This window comes from Schistocerca gregaria, chromosome X (genome assembly GCF_023897955.1).
Source record: "Schistocerca gregaria isolate iqSchGreg1 chromosome X, iqSchGreg1.2, whole genome shotgun sequence".
NCBI classification, from domain to species: Eukaryota; Metazoa; Arthropoda; class Insecta; order Orthoptera; family Acrididae; genus Schistocerca; species Schistocerca gregaria.
The window spans coordinates 20,925,051-20,940,170 of NC_064931.1; the positions used below are offsets into that span (position 1 = coordinate 20,925,051).

A 15,120-nucleotide genomic window follows, 5' to 3' on the forward strand; every position below is an offset into this window, starting at 1 on the left:
TAGCCACCAGCACAGGGTGCCTGAGATTTTCAAAGCTTTTATTTAGACATTAGTTTCACAGCTTTTTATGAGCATGCATACACAGGATGTCCCATTTACCTTGACCACACTAAAGAACAGTTGGTCCAGATGCAAATTACAAAATGCTTCAACCACATGTTCTTTAGCTGTCAGGGGGACATCAATCAGCATGATTGCCTTCATTGTAGCTTTGTTTTTTACAAAGATATGAACAGCAGTATGACTTTTTTAAATGGCACCCTGTATTTTTTATTCAGTAATTCAGTTCCTCTCCTGAAGACCTATTCAAAAATGTATCACAGTGTACCATTCACTGAAACACACCAAACAAATTATATAACACAACACTGACTTTGAGACCAGGATCATAAACTCGTCCACTTGCTGTAGTTGTCACAACACAAATGAAAACTGAATAAGAACATAACACCAAATTGACTTTGACTCTCCTGAACCATTGCCCAGGAGTAGAACATTCAAAGGCGTTCATAGTGGTTACCATTGACACCAATACACAGGTGCACTCACTGAATGAAATAATTATTTACTGCTTCCAGTGTTGCCTACTGAAGAGAATTTCAAGCAAGCATGACATACCTGCATGTCCTCTGGATTTGTTGGAATATGTGATAGACAACGACTTTAATGCATCCCCAAAGAAAAAAATCCATAGGATTTAAATCAGGAGACCTGGCAGGCCAAGTAACTGTTCCTCCTCAACCAATCCATTTGGCAAGGTACCTTCAGTTCGGAACACACCATGCATGCAAGGCATTATGTGCTGGACGTCTATGGTGTAGATACCACATAAGCTTTCTGGTTCTTAGTGGCACTTCATCCAGAAGAGGACGAAGAATTGGTCTGAGGAAGTTGGCATATGCTGTGCCGTTTAGACTACCATTGATGAAATAAGGGCCAATAATTGTAGTATTAAGCATCCCACAACAGATTTTAACCCTCCATTGACACTGATGTTCTACCTGTCTAAGCCATCGTAGGCTGTTGCGGGACCAATAATGCATGTTCCTTGTATTTAATTGTCCTTTGTTTGAGAAGGAACATTCATCAGTAAATAGACCATTGGAAGAGATGTTCGGGTTGGCAAGGATTTGCTGCTGTGCCCACTGACAGAACTGTACACGATTGTGGAAATCATTCCCATGCAATTCTTGATGTAGATGTAGATGTACATGGTAAGGATGGAACCGTAACATATAAGAATACAATGTAAACTTGTTTTAGGAATGCCAGCCTCGTGTTCAGGCTGTCATGTGCTCACATGTGGATTTATAGCAATGGAAACAAGAACAGTAACTTCGGTAGCTTTGTCTGTGTGAGTGCTACAATGACTGCCTTGTTGTGGGTTGAAACTTGCCATTTCTGAAACATCGCAACAAGATGAGAAAACATTCATTGGGAAGGTGTGTTTTTGTCAGGATATCGCTCTCTGTACAGTTACGCTGCCTGTGTAGCATTTCACTTACCTTCAACAACAACAATTGAAGAAATGTTGTGTCGATGCAGTTTGTAGGAAGCACAGCCTTTACTGTATGCCTATTCTACACAGCAGTATTTAAAAGGACTAGACTACTGTACTAAATTTACCTGTACATAAAAAAACAGTTTTGCAATTACTATTCTACTAACTTACATTCCTCATAAATGAGTAACATTTCTACCTTTTCTTTGTTGGTGTAGATTCTACTCACATAACTCTTCAACTGACAATGGTTGATGGAATGACTGGTGTGCATTCTATTTATGTTTACATTTGTCCTCTGTCAACAGCAGCATGTGGATGTGTTCCATTACCCTGAGAACCTGCCCTAAGTGCTCAAAGTGTCAACGTCAGTGCTGTGTTATGTAATTAATAATGCTGTGTTTGAGAGAATGGTACACTGTGACAAATTAGTGAATAGGAAATGAATTACTGAATAAAAAATACAGGGTGCCATTTAAAAAAGTCATACCGCTGTTCATATTTTTGTAAAAAACAAAGCTACAACAAAGGCAATCATGCTGATTGATGTCCCCCTGACAACTAAAGAACATTTGTAACTTGCATCTGGACAAACAGTTATTTATTGTGGTCAAGACAAATGATGGGAAACCCCGTATACTAAATCATACAGGATAAATAATGCTGTCTTTCCAAAAAATGCAACAGTAATACAAATTGCTAAATAGTGAACAGTACAGTTGTTGAAGATACTTCATTTAAACAACCATCTTATTTGAGCAATATTACACTGCTCTTTTATCTTAAGTAGTTGCCATCCACTTAAAATATAGCATATTTCTTACTGTTTTGTTTTACTTTCATGCAGAAAAAAGGAAAAAAAAACATTACAGTTGTGGTATTTTGTGTCAGTTTAATTATGTCACATGACAGGCATTAAGTGCCCATAAAAAAAGATAAGAGGATCTGATATGTTCTGTAGTTGACTGAATCTTGTACAATATCTGCAAAACAGATAGTGCCTACAACTGATATGTCTCACTATTTCTCAAAATTTTGAAAACAATAAACAAAGACATATTAATCATTCATATTGGTAGAAAACATAATTTCTAAAGTTAGATGCATAACTATTTGGTAAAGCTCATCCTTGTCTCTACTGAACTACTTTTTCAATGCTTAAAAATTAGGTTTTAGTGCCAATGGAGAACAAAAGGTAATCTTAGTATTTGACAGTTACTTTACCTGGAAGACAGTCAGTAAACTCTGCCAAAAGCTATCAAAATTACTTCGATCTTTGTCTTGCGTGTCTTCAAAATCAAACTTTCCACCAAATACTTGCATTCCAAGTAAGGCAAATATAACAATAAACAGAAATAACAGCAGCAACAAAGATGCAATTGATTGTATTGAATTAAGCAGAGAGGCAACCAAATTTGACAGAGATCTCCAATATCTGGAAGAATATGAACAACATGACACAGACTATGGCCTACAATAAACACTTACATTTATAAAGAAGTTAAGTAAAAAATGTGAAGTTAATCAAGACTAATGTAAAGATCACAGTCTCTGTTATAATGCAGCAATTGACTTAATTTTAGCTTGCGGTCATCCTTGAATCATCAGATAAATTATAAGTAGTGAAAAAATTCAGTAATGGAAAGAAAGAAGAGAAATTTAGTGTAAACTCACTTGGTCACCTTGAACACTCGTAACAGACGAACACACCGCAAGACAGATACTCCCAGAGGCGGCATAACTTTTGTGTGCGTTAAAACAATTTCACCTATACTACCTATGACGACAAAACAGTCAAAGCGGTTGAACAGTGACACAAAGTAGCCCTGAAAAACATAAAAAGCTATGTCACACTATGTTTACATTGATAAATCGGGTTTACTAAGTTACACACTAATGTTGTTGCAGGCTAATGTTATTGTATTTTAAAACTGAACTGTGATATACTGTGACATGAAAAGGTTTGCAACAGATTTTGAATGTCACAAATCAGATCTTAGTTTTCAAATACAAGTTTAAACAAAGTTAGAAATGCATTGCAAAGGACTTAGATTTTTGTCTTATTATAAGTACTATGCAAGATACTTTATATTGTGAGCTGATAGGCCTGAGTTGGAGAAAAAAGTATAATAAACTAGAATGACTTTTACTTAGTTTTACAAGAATAGATGATAACCACTAACCCATTATTTATTGACGTAAGAATATTAAATTATTTATGCTGAAATATAAGAAAATGTACAATTTTGTTTACAATAATACTACACTGGAAAATTCTGCACGGAATATGGACATCTGAATTAGTGAATATAGCGACGCACCATATAGTGGAGGCACTGAGCAGGAGACATGCACGTAAACAAGAAAAGGAGCATGGTAACTGTAACTTAGCTTACTAACATTTGTTCTTTGATCCAACCTTATGTCATGTGTATATTCAATTGTTTACTGCATGGGTCATATCCATGTAAGACTTCAATACAAGAACTGTCCCAGGCAATAAGCTAGTACTTTTTGTTCCAGTATTATCACAGGTATATTGCACCCATTCAGAGAGTGGGCCACTCATGAGAGCACCATATGATATCATGACTTGATGAAATTTAGGCAAATTTCATAGGATTTTGAGTGAGACTGATCACCAAGCAACAGTGCATCTGGATGCATAGACATTGTGAAACTATGGCCGATGCCATGGTTAAATGATCGGTTTCAGAACATGCTGCTGAACACAATGTTGTGTACTTCAATAGTTCATCATCATCATTATCATCATCATCATCATCATCATCATCACAGCCTCATTTTCTGATTCTCTGTCCTTCAGTACCTCCTATTCCAAATACTTCATCCTCCTTTCAAGGTACTTATCCCTCCCTTCTTCAGTTTGGTGATATATCTTTAATTTTTATCCACATTCTTCTCTCACTGGTCTCCCTCTGTCTATATTTTGTTCATGCCACTATCTTGCCTGAGCTAGGATGTCTTCTCTCAGGTTACATCCTGCTCTCCTTTCTGTTACTCTTTCTCTCAGGCTTTGCTCCCTCCCTTGACTTTATGACTGCACTGCATCTACATCTGTACTCCACAAGTCACTTGACACTGGGTGATGAAGGGTACTTCTGGTACCACTATCTGCTCCCCCTCTCCCCCCCCCCCCCCTCCTTTTCCATTCACAAATGGTGTGTGGGAGTAATGACTGTTGGTAGACCTTCATATTAGATTCAATATCTCAAATTTTCTCATGATCATTTCGTCAGACATATGTTTGTGGGGTGGGGTGGGGGAAGTAATATTTTCTCTGACTCTTCCCAGAATGTACTATCTCAGAATTTCAATGGTAGACCTTTCTGTGATGCACAATACCTCTATTGTAGTTTCTTCCACAAGAGTTAGTTAAGCATCCTTGTAACTCACTCTGGCTAAGTGATCCAATGAAGAAACATAACACACACTGTTTGATCCTGTCTATCTCCGCTATTAATCCACACTGATGATGGTCCCCAACTAATGAGCAATAATTAAGAATCAGTGAAACAAGTGTTTTGTAAGCCAGTTCTTTAGTGGATGAATTATGTTTCCTTGAGAGACTTCCAATGAAACTCAATTTAGCATGTGCTTTTCCTACTATTTGTTTTATCTGGTTATTCCATAGTTACTCTTAGATATTTTCTGGTAGTTACTGTTTGCAACAATTTACCACCAACAGTGTAAATTGTACAGAAGTGGATTTCTTCTGCTTATGTATGCACAAATGTTACATTTCTTTAAGTTCAGGATCATCTGACAGTCCCTATACAATTTTTCAGTGTTCTGCAGGTCTTCCTGTACCTCACTACAGTCCTACCTCGCTACCTTCTTATAGACAACTGCATCGCCTCCAAACAGCCTCACAGAGCCTGCAACATTATCCATTATATCATTTATATTTATAAACAACAACAGTTAGATCAGACTGGCTTAGAATATTGCTGACATTACCTTTAAATCTGTTGCTTTTGTTCCATTAAAATCAGTGTTAAGTTCTATCTGCAAGGAAGTCTTGAATCCAGCCACAAATCTGGTTCAATACTTGGTAAGCTAAATTTTTTTAACTAAATGACAGTGTGGGACTGTATTAAATGACTTCCTGAAGTCAAGAAACAGAGCATCAACCTGCCACCACTGTCTACAGCACTGAGGATCTAATGGAGGACCAGAGCGAGCCGCATTTCCCAAGATATTCCTATAATACATGAGCAAAAACATTCTCCTTAATTCTACAACAGATCAACATTAGCAATAAAGGACTACAATTATGTGCAACTGTCTTACAATTTTTATTGGAAATGGGCATTGCCTGTGGATTTTTGTAGTCAATAGGAACCCTGCCTTTTCCAGCAGCCTATGATAAACAGTTCCTAGAAGGGGAGCAATGTCTTTCAAATAATCTCTGAGGGATGTTACAGCTATATCATCCAGTCCAAATGTCTTTCTACTACAAGGCAATTGTATTTGCTCTTCTATTTCATGATCACTTATCTCAATATCTGCCATTTTGACATTCATGCGATGACTGAAAGTATGTGCTCTATTGTGATATTTCACTGGAAATGGTTTTGGAAGACCAAATAATGTATTTTGCACTTTCCTCTGTCATCTTCTGTTTCACTGCCACTACGGCAATTGAGTGACTGAATAGATGATTTTCATTCACTTACTGATTTTACGTAAATCCAGAACTTCTTATGGTTGCTAGTCAGGTCACTTGGCAAAATTTTACTTTCAAGATCACTGAAAGTTTTTCTCATTGCTCTCCTTGCTATAGCCCTATACATAATGCTTGAATACACACCACAGCACAAGATCACTGGTGCACTACACTTTGAATATTCTACCACTGACATCTGTGCAGGCTGACCACCAGAGGCTGCCTGTTGTGGACCACATGACTGGTGTATAGCATCCACCGTGCCGTCTACCGGAACCCCCCTATTTATAAGCACAATGCAGCAAGCAGTCACTCTCATATTGTGAACATACTTATTGTCAGCAACTCCTTGTATCATTACATAGATCGTATGTTTGTGTCTATGTTCTCAACTGATGTTCACTTGTCTGCAGAAGAAAAATAAACTTTGGTTCATTGTGGCCATGCTGTTTGTGGTGTCACCACCAGACACCAAACTTGCTAGGTGGTAGCCTTTAAATCAGCCGTGGTCCGGCAGTATACGTTGGACCCGCATGTCGCCACTATCAGTGATTGCAGACCGAGCGCCGCCACACAGCAGATCTAGAAAGACTTCCTAGCACTTGCCCCAGTTGTACAGCCAACTTTGCTAGTGATGGTTCACTGACTTCTATGCTATCATTTGCCGAGACGATAGTTAGCATAGCATTCAGCTACGTTATTTGCTATGACCTAGCAAGGTGCCAGTATCTGTACTATTGATATTGTGAATCATGTACCATACAGAGCGACGTTCTCCATTAATCGATTAAAGTTAAGTATTCCACCAGCTACTTCCGTTTTTCTCAATTCTAATTCCCTTGTCATGTTCCAGACCTCACACCAGCCTGCGTGAGCTAAAACGCTTGCATTTCGGCCTCCTTTAGATATACGGGTTGGCTCTCCTACCAACCACAACCTTGGCGACAAGAGTAAAAGTGTTCTTATTTAAATTGCCCTGATTTACTTGTGTAATGGCTTCGCCACAATCTCCAAATGTACTGTCCGAATTTTATCGCTTACAGAATCAGCAGACGCAGGCCTTACTGAATGACCTTGGACAGCTCGTCCAGGGTCAACGTGCGATGCAAAACAATGCGGCAGCAGCCGCTTCACCGCTAACGCAGCCACAACACGCAGTTGCACCCACTTTTCGACCTTTTGATGCTGCACTGGAAAGCTGGACGGAGTGGTCATGCCAATTTGGATTCCATCTCGCCGCCTACAGAATTCAAGGTAACGAGCGGCAGCCATTTCTCCTTTCTTCAGTTGGTGTGACCACGTACAGTGTGATAGTGAAATTATTTCCCCGACATGACGTAGCAACTCTGTCCTACGAAGAAATTTTGTCAGCATTAGATGCATATTTCAAAGAATCAGTCAACGTAGTTGCCAAACAGTATACCTTCTTTCGTACAAAACGTACGGCAGGTCAGACTAATCGGGAGTGGGTTGCAACCTTGCAAGGCCTTACTAGGGATTGTGCTTTTGAGTGTCAATGTGGACTCCCTTATTCAAATACTATGGTACGTGATGCAATTGCACAGAACGTTTCTGATGTTTGTATAAGGGAACAGATTTTGAAACTAGTCAATCCCTCCCTTCAACAAGTGATGGACATATTGGATCGGCAAGACACACTTGACTTTGCTGAGGAATCATTTGAAACTTCATCAGCATTGTGTCAGAATAACCGGCCCACCGGGCGAGCTGCACGGAGCACTAAATAGCCCTCGCGCCAGGCCACGTCGCTGCCGCCAGGCTCTCAGCCACGTGTGTCATGCCGGCAAGCAAATGCAGTGATAAAACCATGCCCATGGTTTGCTATTAAACATTTGCGTGAGAATTGCCCGTCATGCCAAGCTATTTGCTTTTATTGTAATAAAAAAGTACTTGTTCAGAGTGTTTGCCAGAAAAAGCTCAGATCAGAAGCTCAAAACCATTCCAGGCCCTTTGCTTTGCGCCGGAATCAGAATCGAACCAAGGATACTCAGGCTCGCGAAACTTCACCCATGGAAATTCATGTAGTTCATTCCACTCCACCGAGTGCCACTCACTCTAACAATGACTGTGTTCATCCCAAAAATAGTGTGCGTTGACGTCGCCAGAACTCCTGTCAAGTCGCAAGTGATAATGTACCAGTGTCAGTTCACGTTGCACGAGACAGTCGCTCTTGTCGTCAGCAGGACAATAAACTTTTTGTAGACTTGGACATTAACGGCAAAGTGATACCATTCCAGCTCAATACTGGAGCTGCAGTTTCACTGGTCAATCAGGACACTTACAAACTGCTGGGCACACCTCCGTTGCGTGCCGCAAATGTTAATTATCTAGCTATTCCGGTCAAGATATACCTGTGTTAGGACAGTGCAGCCTTCTTGCAACATACAAAGGACAAACGAAACTTGTGTCATTTTACATCCTTTGTTCTTCTTCTGCAATGAACTTGTTTGGTTTCGATTTATTTCAGTTTTTTTAACTTGTCTATAGTAAATAAGATCCTATCAGTGAACCAGACTGTGCCTTCAGACAGTGTTTCTCGTCTATGTGAAGAATTTGCAGGCATTTTTGCACCGGGCCTTGGTTGCGCTAAGAACTATAAATCACATTTGGAACTGAAAGTAAACGCGCAACCAAAATTTTTCAGAGCGCGCAATGTTTCCCACGCATTGCGTGATGAGGTCGCAAAAACGTTACACGATTTAGAATCACAAGGTGTAATTGAACGTGTGCAGTCTTCTCTCTGGGCATTGCCCTTAGTAATTTTGCCAAAACCTTCCAGAAAGTTGAGACTTTGTGTGGACTTCAAGGCAACAGTGAATCCACAACTAGTGATTGCAACTTCTCCTTTACCCCACCCGGAAGATCTTTTTGACAAACTGTGCCCGGGTAAATATTTTTCGAAGTTGGACCTAGCAGATGCGTACTTGCAAATACCGGTGGATAAAGAATCACAGCGCGTTTTGGTGGTTAACACGCATCTTGGGTTGTATCAATTCAAACGACTGCCATTCGGGTGTGCATCCGCTCCTGCATTGTTTCAGCAATATCTACAAACTGTTTGTGCGTCGGTCCCTACTGCAGCAAATTATCTGGACGATATTTTTATCTCTGGAAAGATGGAAGAAGAACATTTGGCCAATCTTAGAACATTATTTCGGATCTTGCGGCAAAATGGTCTTCGCTTGTGGAAGGACAAATGTGTGTTTTTTGCTCGGGACTTGCCATACTTTGGACATGTACTCAATGCCCAAGACATACATCCCTGTTCCACGCACCTTCGTGCCATACAAGACTTGCCATCACCGCAGAATTTGAAGCAGCTACAGAGTGTGCTGGGCAAAATAAATTATTACCATCGATATGTGCCGCATGCCTCTTCCATTTCAGCTCTGCTTCATCGCTTACGCCGTAAGGGTGTTCCATTCGTCTGGACGACGGGATGCCAATGCGCCTTTTGCCAATTGAAATCGGCGTCGCTTTCCCATACTTGCCTTACGCCATTCGATCCCCAGAAGACCCTTTTGTTGATGGTGGATGCATCGGATTTCGGGATCGGTGCTGTGCTGGCACACAAAGATGGATCGCACAATCGCCCTATTGCCTTTGCGTCCAAATTGCTATAGTCTGCACAAAGAAATTATTCACAGAGCAAGAAAGAAGCATTGGCTCTCGTATTTGGTGTTACAAAGTTTCATGATTTCTTATATGGTCGTCACTTTACCATAATCACAGACCACAAACCTTCGACATCGCTTTTTCATCCGACCAAGCCTGTATCTCCACGTACAGTGCAGAAATTCATTCGCTGGTCTATTTTCCTCTCGCAGTACTGCTATGATACCTTTTATCGGTCCACTGCTAAGCACGGAAACGCCGATGTGTTGTCCCACTTTCCTGTTGCTGAGGATAGGGCATACGATTCCTCCAAACTTGCTTGCATGTTCATTGATTCGGAAATCGATGACGTGGTCGAATCGTTTCCGACTGATTTTCGTCGCATAGCTACAGCCACAGCTGTCGACCCTATCCTTGCTCGCGTTCTGCGTTTTGTTGCTACGCAATGGCCCTTGTCAAAGTCACGGATCAGGGATCCGTTGGTTCACTGATTTTTTGCTCACAAGGAGAGACTTTTTGTACGATGTGGTGTTTTGCTGTTGCGTTCTGATAATGATCAGTCCAGGATTGTGGTACCACGTTCGTTACAGTCCTTTGTCTAACAGCTTCTCCTCCAAGCACATTGGGGTATAGTGAGAACGAAACAACTTGCCCGTCAGCACTGTACTTGGTTCGGAATCGATGCCGCAATTACGAATATGTGCTCTTCTTGCATGGTTTGTGCCGAACAACAATCAGTGCCACCGTGGAAATTCTTTGCATGGCCTAAAGCCACTTCCCCTTGGCAAAGCTTACACATCGATTTTGCTGGTCCATTCTGGAATGCTCGATGGTTGGTTGTGGTGGATTCATTCAGTAATTTTCCTTTTGTTGTCTGGATGTCTTCCACGACGTCATCTGCCACCATCCAAGTGTTATCCGCTATCTTTTGCAGTGAAGGTCTTCCACAGACTATTGTTTCCGACAATGGCCCACAATTCATGTCCGCAGAATTTCAGTCATTCTGAAGGCCAATGGTATTCAACATCTGACGTCCGCACCATTTTTGCCACAGTCAAACGGTGCCGCTGAACGATTGGTCAGGATTTTCAAGTCACAGATGTTGAAGTTGAAAGAGTCGCGTTATTGCTCTTTTTGTCCTCGTATCGCTCTCAGCCCCGAGATGGTCGCTCGCCGGCTGAGTTGCTCCACGGTCGCCCTCATCTAACCTTGATGTCTTTGCTACATCCGCCACTTCAGGTTCCTGTGCAGCGGCAGACACCTGCTTTCGCTCCAGGCGACGTTGTCTACTATCGCCACTATCGAGGTTCACGGCGTTGGCTCAAAGGGCACACACTTCGCTGCCTCGGCCGCGCTATGTATCTGGTTTTGGGGGCCTCTGGTGAGGTGCGTCGGCATCTCAAACAGCTGCGCCTCTGTCGTTGCACGGGATCTGCCACTCGCCGTCTGCTTTCAGTGACGGTGCCGTCCGGTCAGCGCCCCGGGGACCCATCTACTGGCTCACCTCAGCCCCAGGTGTTACCAACGCTTCCTTCCATTTGGCCCCATGGTGACGCGCCGCAGCTGCCACCGCCTGTTCTCCCACCGGCGACACCCGCAGTGGACGCGTCGCTGCAACCTCCGGGGACCTCCGTGGGTCACGTGCCGCTGATCGCTTCCCGTGACCAGTTGTCCTCCGACATGTAACTCTTGCCTGCTCTCGACCATATGTCGTCTTCGCCCGTCTGGTGCCCCTGACCGATATATTACGACCCTTCGGTCCCTCCTGTCTGTCTACGGCGCATACACCGCATGTTGGCGTGCACCCTGGAACAGGTTTTCAGGCATTTCCTAGCTCCCTCTGGTCCGAATGGCAGGGTGCGGGTGGCACAGCCTCACCTGTTGTCCCCACCTCATTGCATACATCAACATGGGGTCCTCCCCACAGCAGGCGGAAGCCTTATGCCACAACCGCATGCCGATTTGCGGGGGAGGAATGTGGTGTCACCACCAGACACCACACTTGCTAGGTGGTAGCCTTTAAATCGGCCACGGTCCGGTAGTATATGTCGGACCCGAATGTCGCCACTATCAGTGATTGCAAACCGAGCGCCGCCACACGGCAGGTCTAGAAAGACTTCCTAGCACTTGCCCCAGTTGTACAGCCAACTTTGCTAGCGATGGTTCACTGACTTCTACGCTCTCATTTGCCGAGACAATAGTTAGCATAGCCTTCAGCTTCGTTATTTGCTATGGCCTAGCAAGGCGCCAGTATCCGTACTATTGATATTGTGAATCATGTACCATACAGAGCGACGTTCTCCATTAATCGATTAAATTAAGTATTCCACCAGCTACGTCCGTTTTTCTCCATTCTAATTCCCTTGTCATGTTCCAGACCTCACGCAAGCCTGCGTGAGCTAAAACGCGTGCATTTCGGCCTCCTTTAGGTATATGGGTTGGCTCTCCCGCCAGCCACAACACTGTTGTTTATAAGTCTTACAGTACCATACAACTCACAATGATTGTTGTGTTAACTTTCACATGCTCAGTCTACCTGGTTGTTCCTGTGGTTCTTTTGTCCATGGACAGGCAGTGCTCCAATCTCTCCTGGAGCAGTAGCATGCTGTAAATGCCCTGAAAAAACTGCAATATGCTGCTTGTTGTAACTCACGAAATGTCGATTAATGGGAGACAACACCAGAGATCCAAAATACACACAAGTTTGTGAGTTCAGTCAAGTCACAGCTGCACCCATGTCTTTAATCTGAGTACTTTGTCCATCACTCATAGTTCAATAAACAGTTTATTAAGATTTGTGAGCACTGGAGACACACAATGTCCGTGTCCGTGTCTTGAGGAGGGGGCTTACCTGCCACATTGACTGTGCAGGGTTCTATGCTGTTGGCATACCAACCACCCTTCCCCCTTACAGTGATCTGGCCAGAGACTGGGAGGTTTATGAGACTTCCTCACTTTTGGTGTCACTGTTGTTCACGTGTAAGCCTTGGGTTTTTCCTCGGATCTACCAGTTATTGTACCAGTTAGCTCTGCTCCAGGAATCTGCTTCACTTTCGCTTGATGGAATGTATAAGTTGCTGTCAATTTGTCACCACAAATACATACATGTCACTGCAGCCGGTATGAAGTTCTATGACTATCATAAACAGTCTCACCAGTCCTACCAGGCTTAGGCAGCCCAATTCCACGGCTTCAATCACAAATGTCAGTGCTCATCATGTTTCTCATGCTGATTTTATGGTCTGTGGCACCATTAGTCAGTTGGCTCCCACCAAGGAGTTGAGCATTAGTCAGTTCAGGGGGATGATGGGGAGGGGACACTATGGCAGCCATGCAAACATGGCCTCTACTCTGCACTGGACACGAATGTGATAAACCACAAGAACCACAGCTACAACAGTACTCTGTACTCTCAACTTGCCCATACTATTTCACACACCATGACAGGACAGCAACATAATCATTGAGCAACTTGCAACAACTGTTGGAAAAGAGCACATATAACATCTTTGTATTGTTCCCAGCCCCCTGCTCAAGACATGGATGTGGATTTTAATTGTGTGTCTCCAGTACTCATGAATCATCATAAACTGTTTATCGAAGTGCAAGTGATGGACAAAGTACTCAGATGAAAAGTGGACATGTGTGCAGCTGTGACTTGACCAAACTCACAAACTTATGCGTTTTTCGGATCTCTGATAGTGTCTCCCATTAATTGACAATTGGTGAGTTACAACAAGCAGCATATTCCAGTTTTTTTGGGGCGTTTACAGCTCCCAACATGTATAAATTTGTGATTCATTCCTCGACTCTTTTGGTAGTGGATGATGTTGGAACCGCAAATTTGTTCAGTCAGGATGTTCTCAGTGTTTTTTGTTTTTCCATTTTGGATATGGTGCACCACCACATTTCTGACCTGGTCCCTTACCAGCAGTTAGATTCTGTGTTATGAGTTCTTGTCTCTTTTCTCAGGTGAGTTACTTTGTAACACTAATGTTGTGGCCCATATAATCCTGGAACCTACAGGGTGGATGCACTTTTTCCATGTGTCCGCTATTCCAGTGGCTTTGTGTGATCAAGTGAAAACAGGATTGAACAGGCTCACATCTCTGTGGGTCATACAGCCTACTATAGCAAGTAAGTGTTCTGCCCCAGTTGTGACTGTTAAAAAAACCTACTGGTCACCTCTGAGGTGACTTTAGAAGTTTCAGTCAATGCTCAGCCTATCACTGATACCTATCCCTTGCCCCATCCAAACGAGTTATTGGCTAAACTCACTGAGGGACAGTTTTCAGCAAAATTCATTTATCTGAAGCTTAGTTACAGATTCACTTGGATGAAGATTCTAAAAAACTCCTTGTGGTTAACATGTCCTTAGGGTTGTACCAATATCAGTGCCTCCTTTTAGATGTGGATACTGCCCCAGCAGTTTTTCAGCATTCTTTTGGAACAACTGACATCGTTGTGTTGGGTGCATCCATGGAAATGCAGGCAGAGCGGTTCTAGGCGCTCAGTCCGGAACCGCATGACTGCTATGGTCGCAGGTTCGAATCCTGCCTCAGACATGGATGTGTGTGATGCCCTTAGGTTAGTTAGGTTTAAGTAGTTCTAAGTACTAGGGGACTGATGACGACAGATGTTAAGTCCCATAGTGCTCACAGCCATTTGAACCATGGAAATGCATTTACTTAACTTGTGCACCTTGCTCACAGTTTTACATATTGCAGGGTTGAAATGCAATTTGACCAAGTCACACATTTTTGAACTATCTATGTCTATTAGGTGTTTCAAGCTTCTCAGGACAGGGTTACACTCTTAGGTGGTCATGTTGCTGCAGTCAAAACACTACCTCACCCTACAAATGTCAAAGAACTCCAAGCATTTTCGGGTAAAGTTGCTTACTATCCCAAATTTATTTCAGCCATATTGGCCATTCCATCAGAAGTGCTCAGCAGCACAACTCACAAGTTGAAAAGGAAGTTCTTGCTATTGTCTATACCTCCAAAAATTCTTACACGTTGTTGTATGGGTTCCATCTCATTACTGACCACAAGCTCTTGGTTTCATAACTTAACCCATCTGCTTCATTCCTGACAAAGCAGCACAGTGCCTCCAGCATTGGGCCCTGTTTCTGTCTTGCTACAACTGTGAAATACACTTTCAGCCTACTGCGCATCATGCCAATGTCGATGTCCTGTCCTGGCTTCCGTTGAGGACAGATCCTATTTTTAATCAGGATTAATTCCTTTGTTTTCACTCAGATGTTGAAGTGCAACATACACTGGCATCATAT

At 42.6% G+C, this 15,120-nt stretch overlaps 1 protein-coding gene across 18 annotated transcripts in view; it reads right to left on the bottom strand.

Annotated features, from left to right (window-relative positions):
• The window catches only part of LOC126297395 (muscle calcium channel subunit alpha-1-like), a 1,224,415-nt gene that overhangs the window by 378,487 nt on the left and 830,808 nt on the right, over positions 1-15,120 (bottom strand). For all 18 annotated transcript variants that reach the window (XM_049988154.1, XM_049988156.1, XM_049988157.1 and 15 more), the window contains exons 13-14: positions 3,176-3,327; positions 2,726-2,936 (exon numbers count right to left, since the gene is read on the bottom strand). In XM_049988154.1, coding sequence (XP_049844111.1) covers positions 2,726-2,936; positions 3,176-3,327 — 363 coding nt within the window. The remainder of the gene's footprint in view (positions 1-2,725; positions 2,937-3,175; positions 3,328-15,120) is intronic.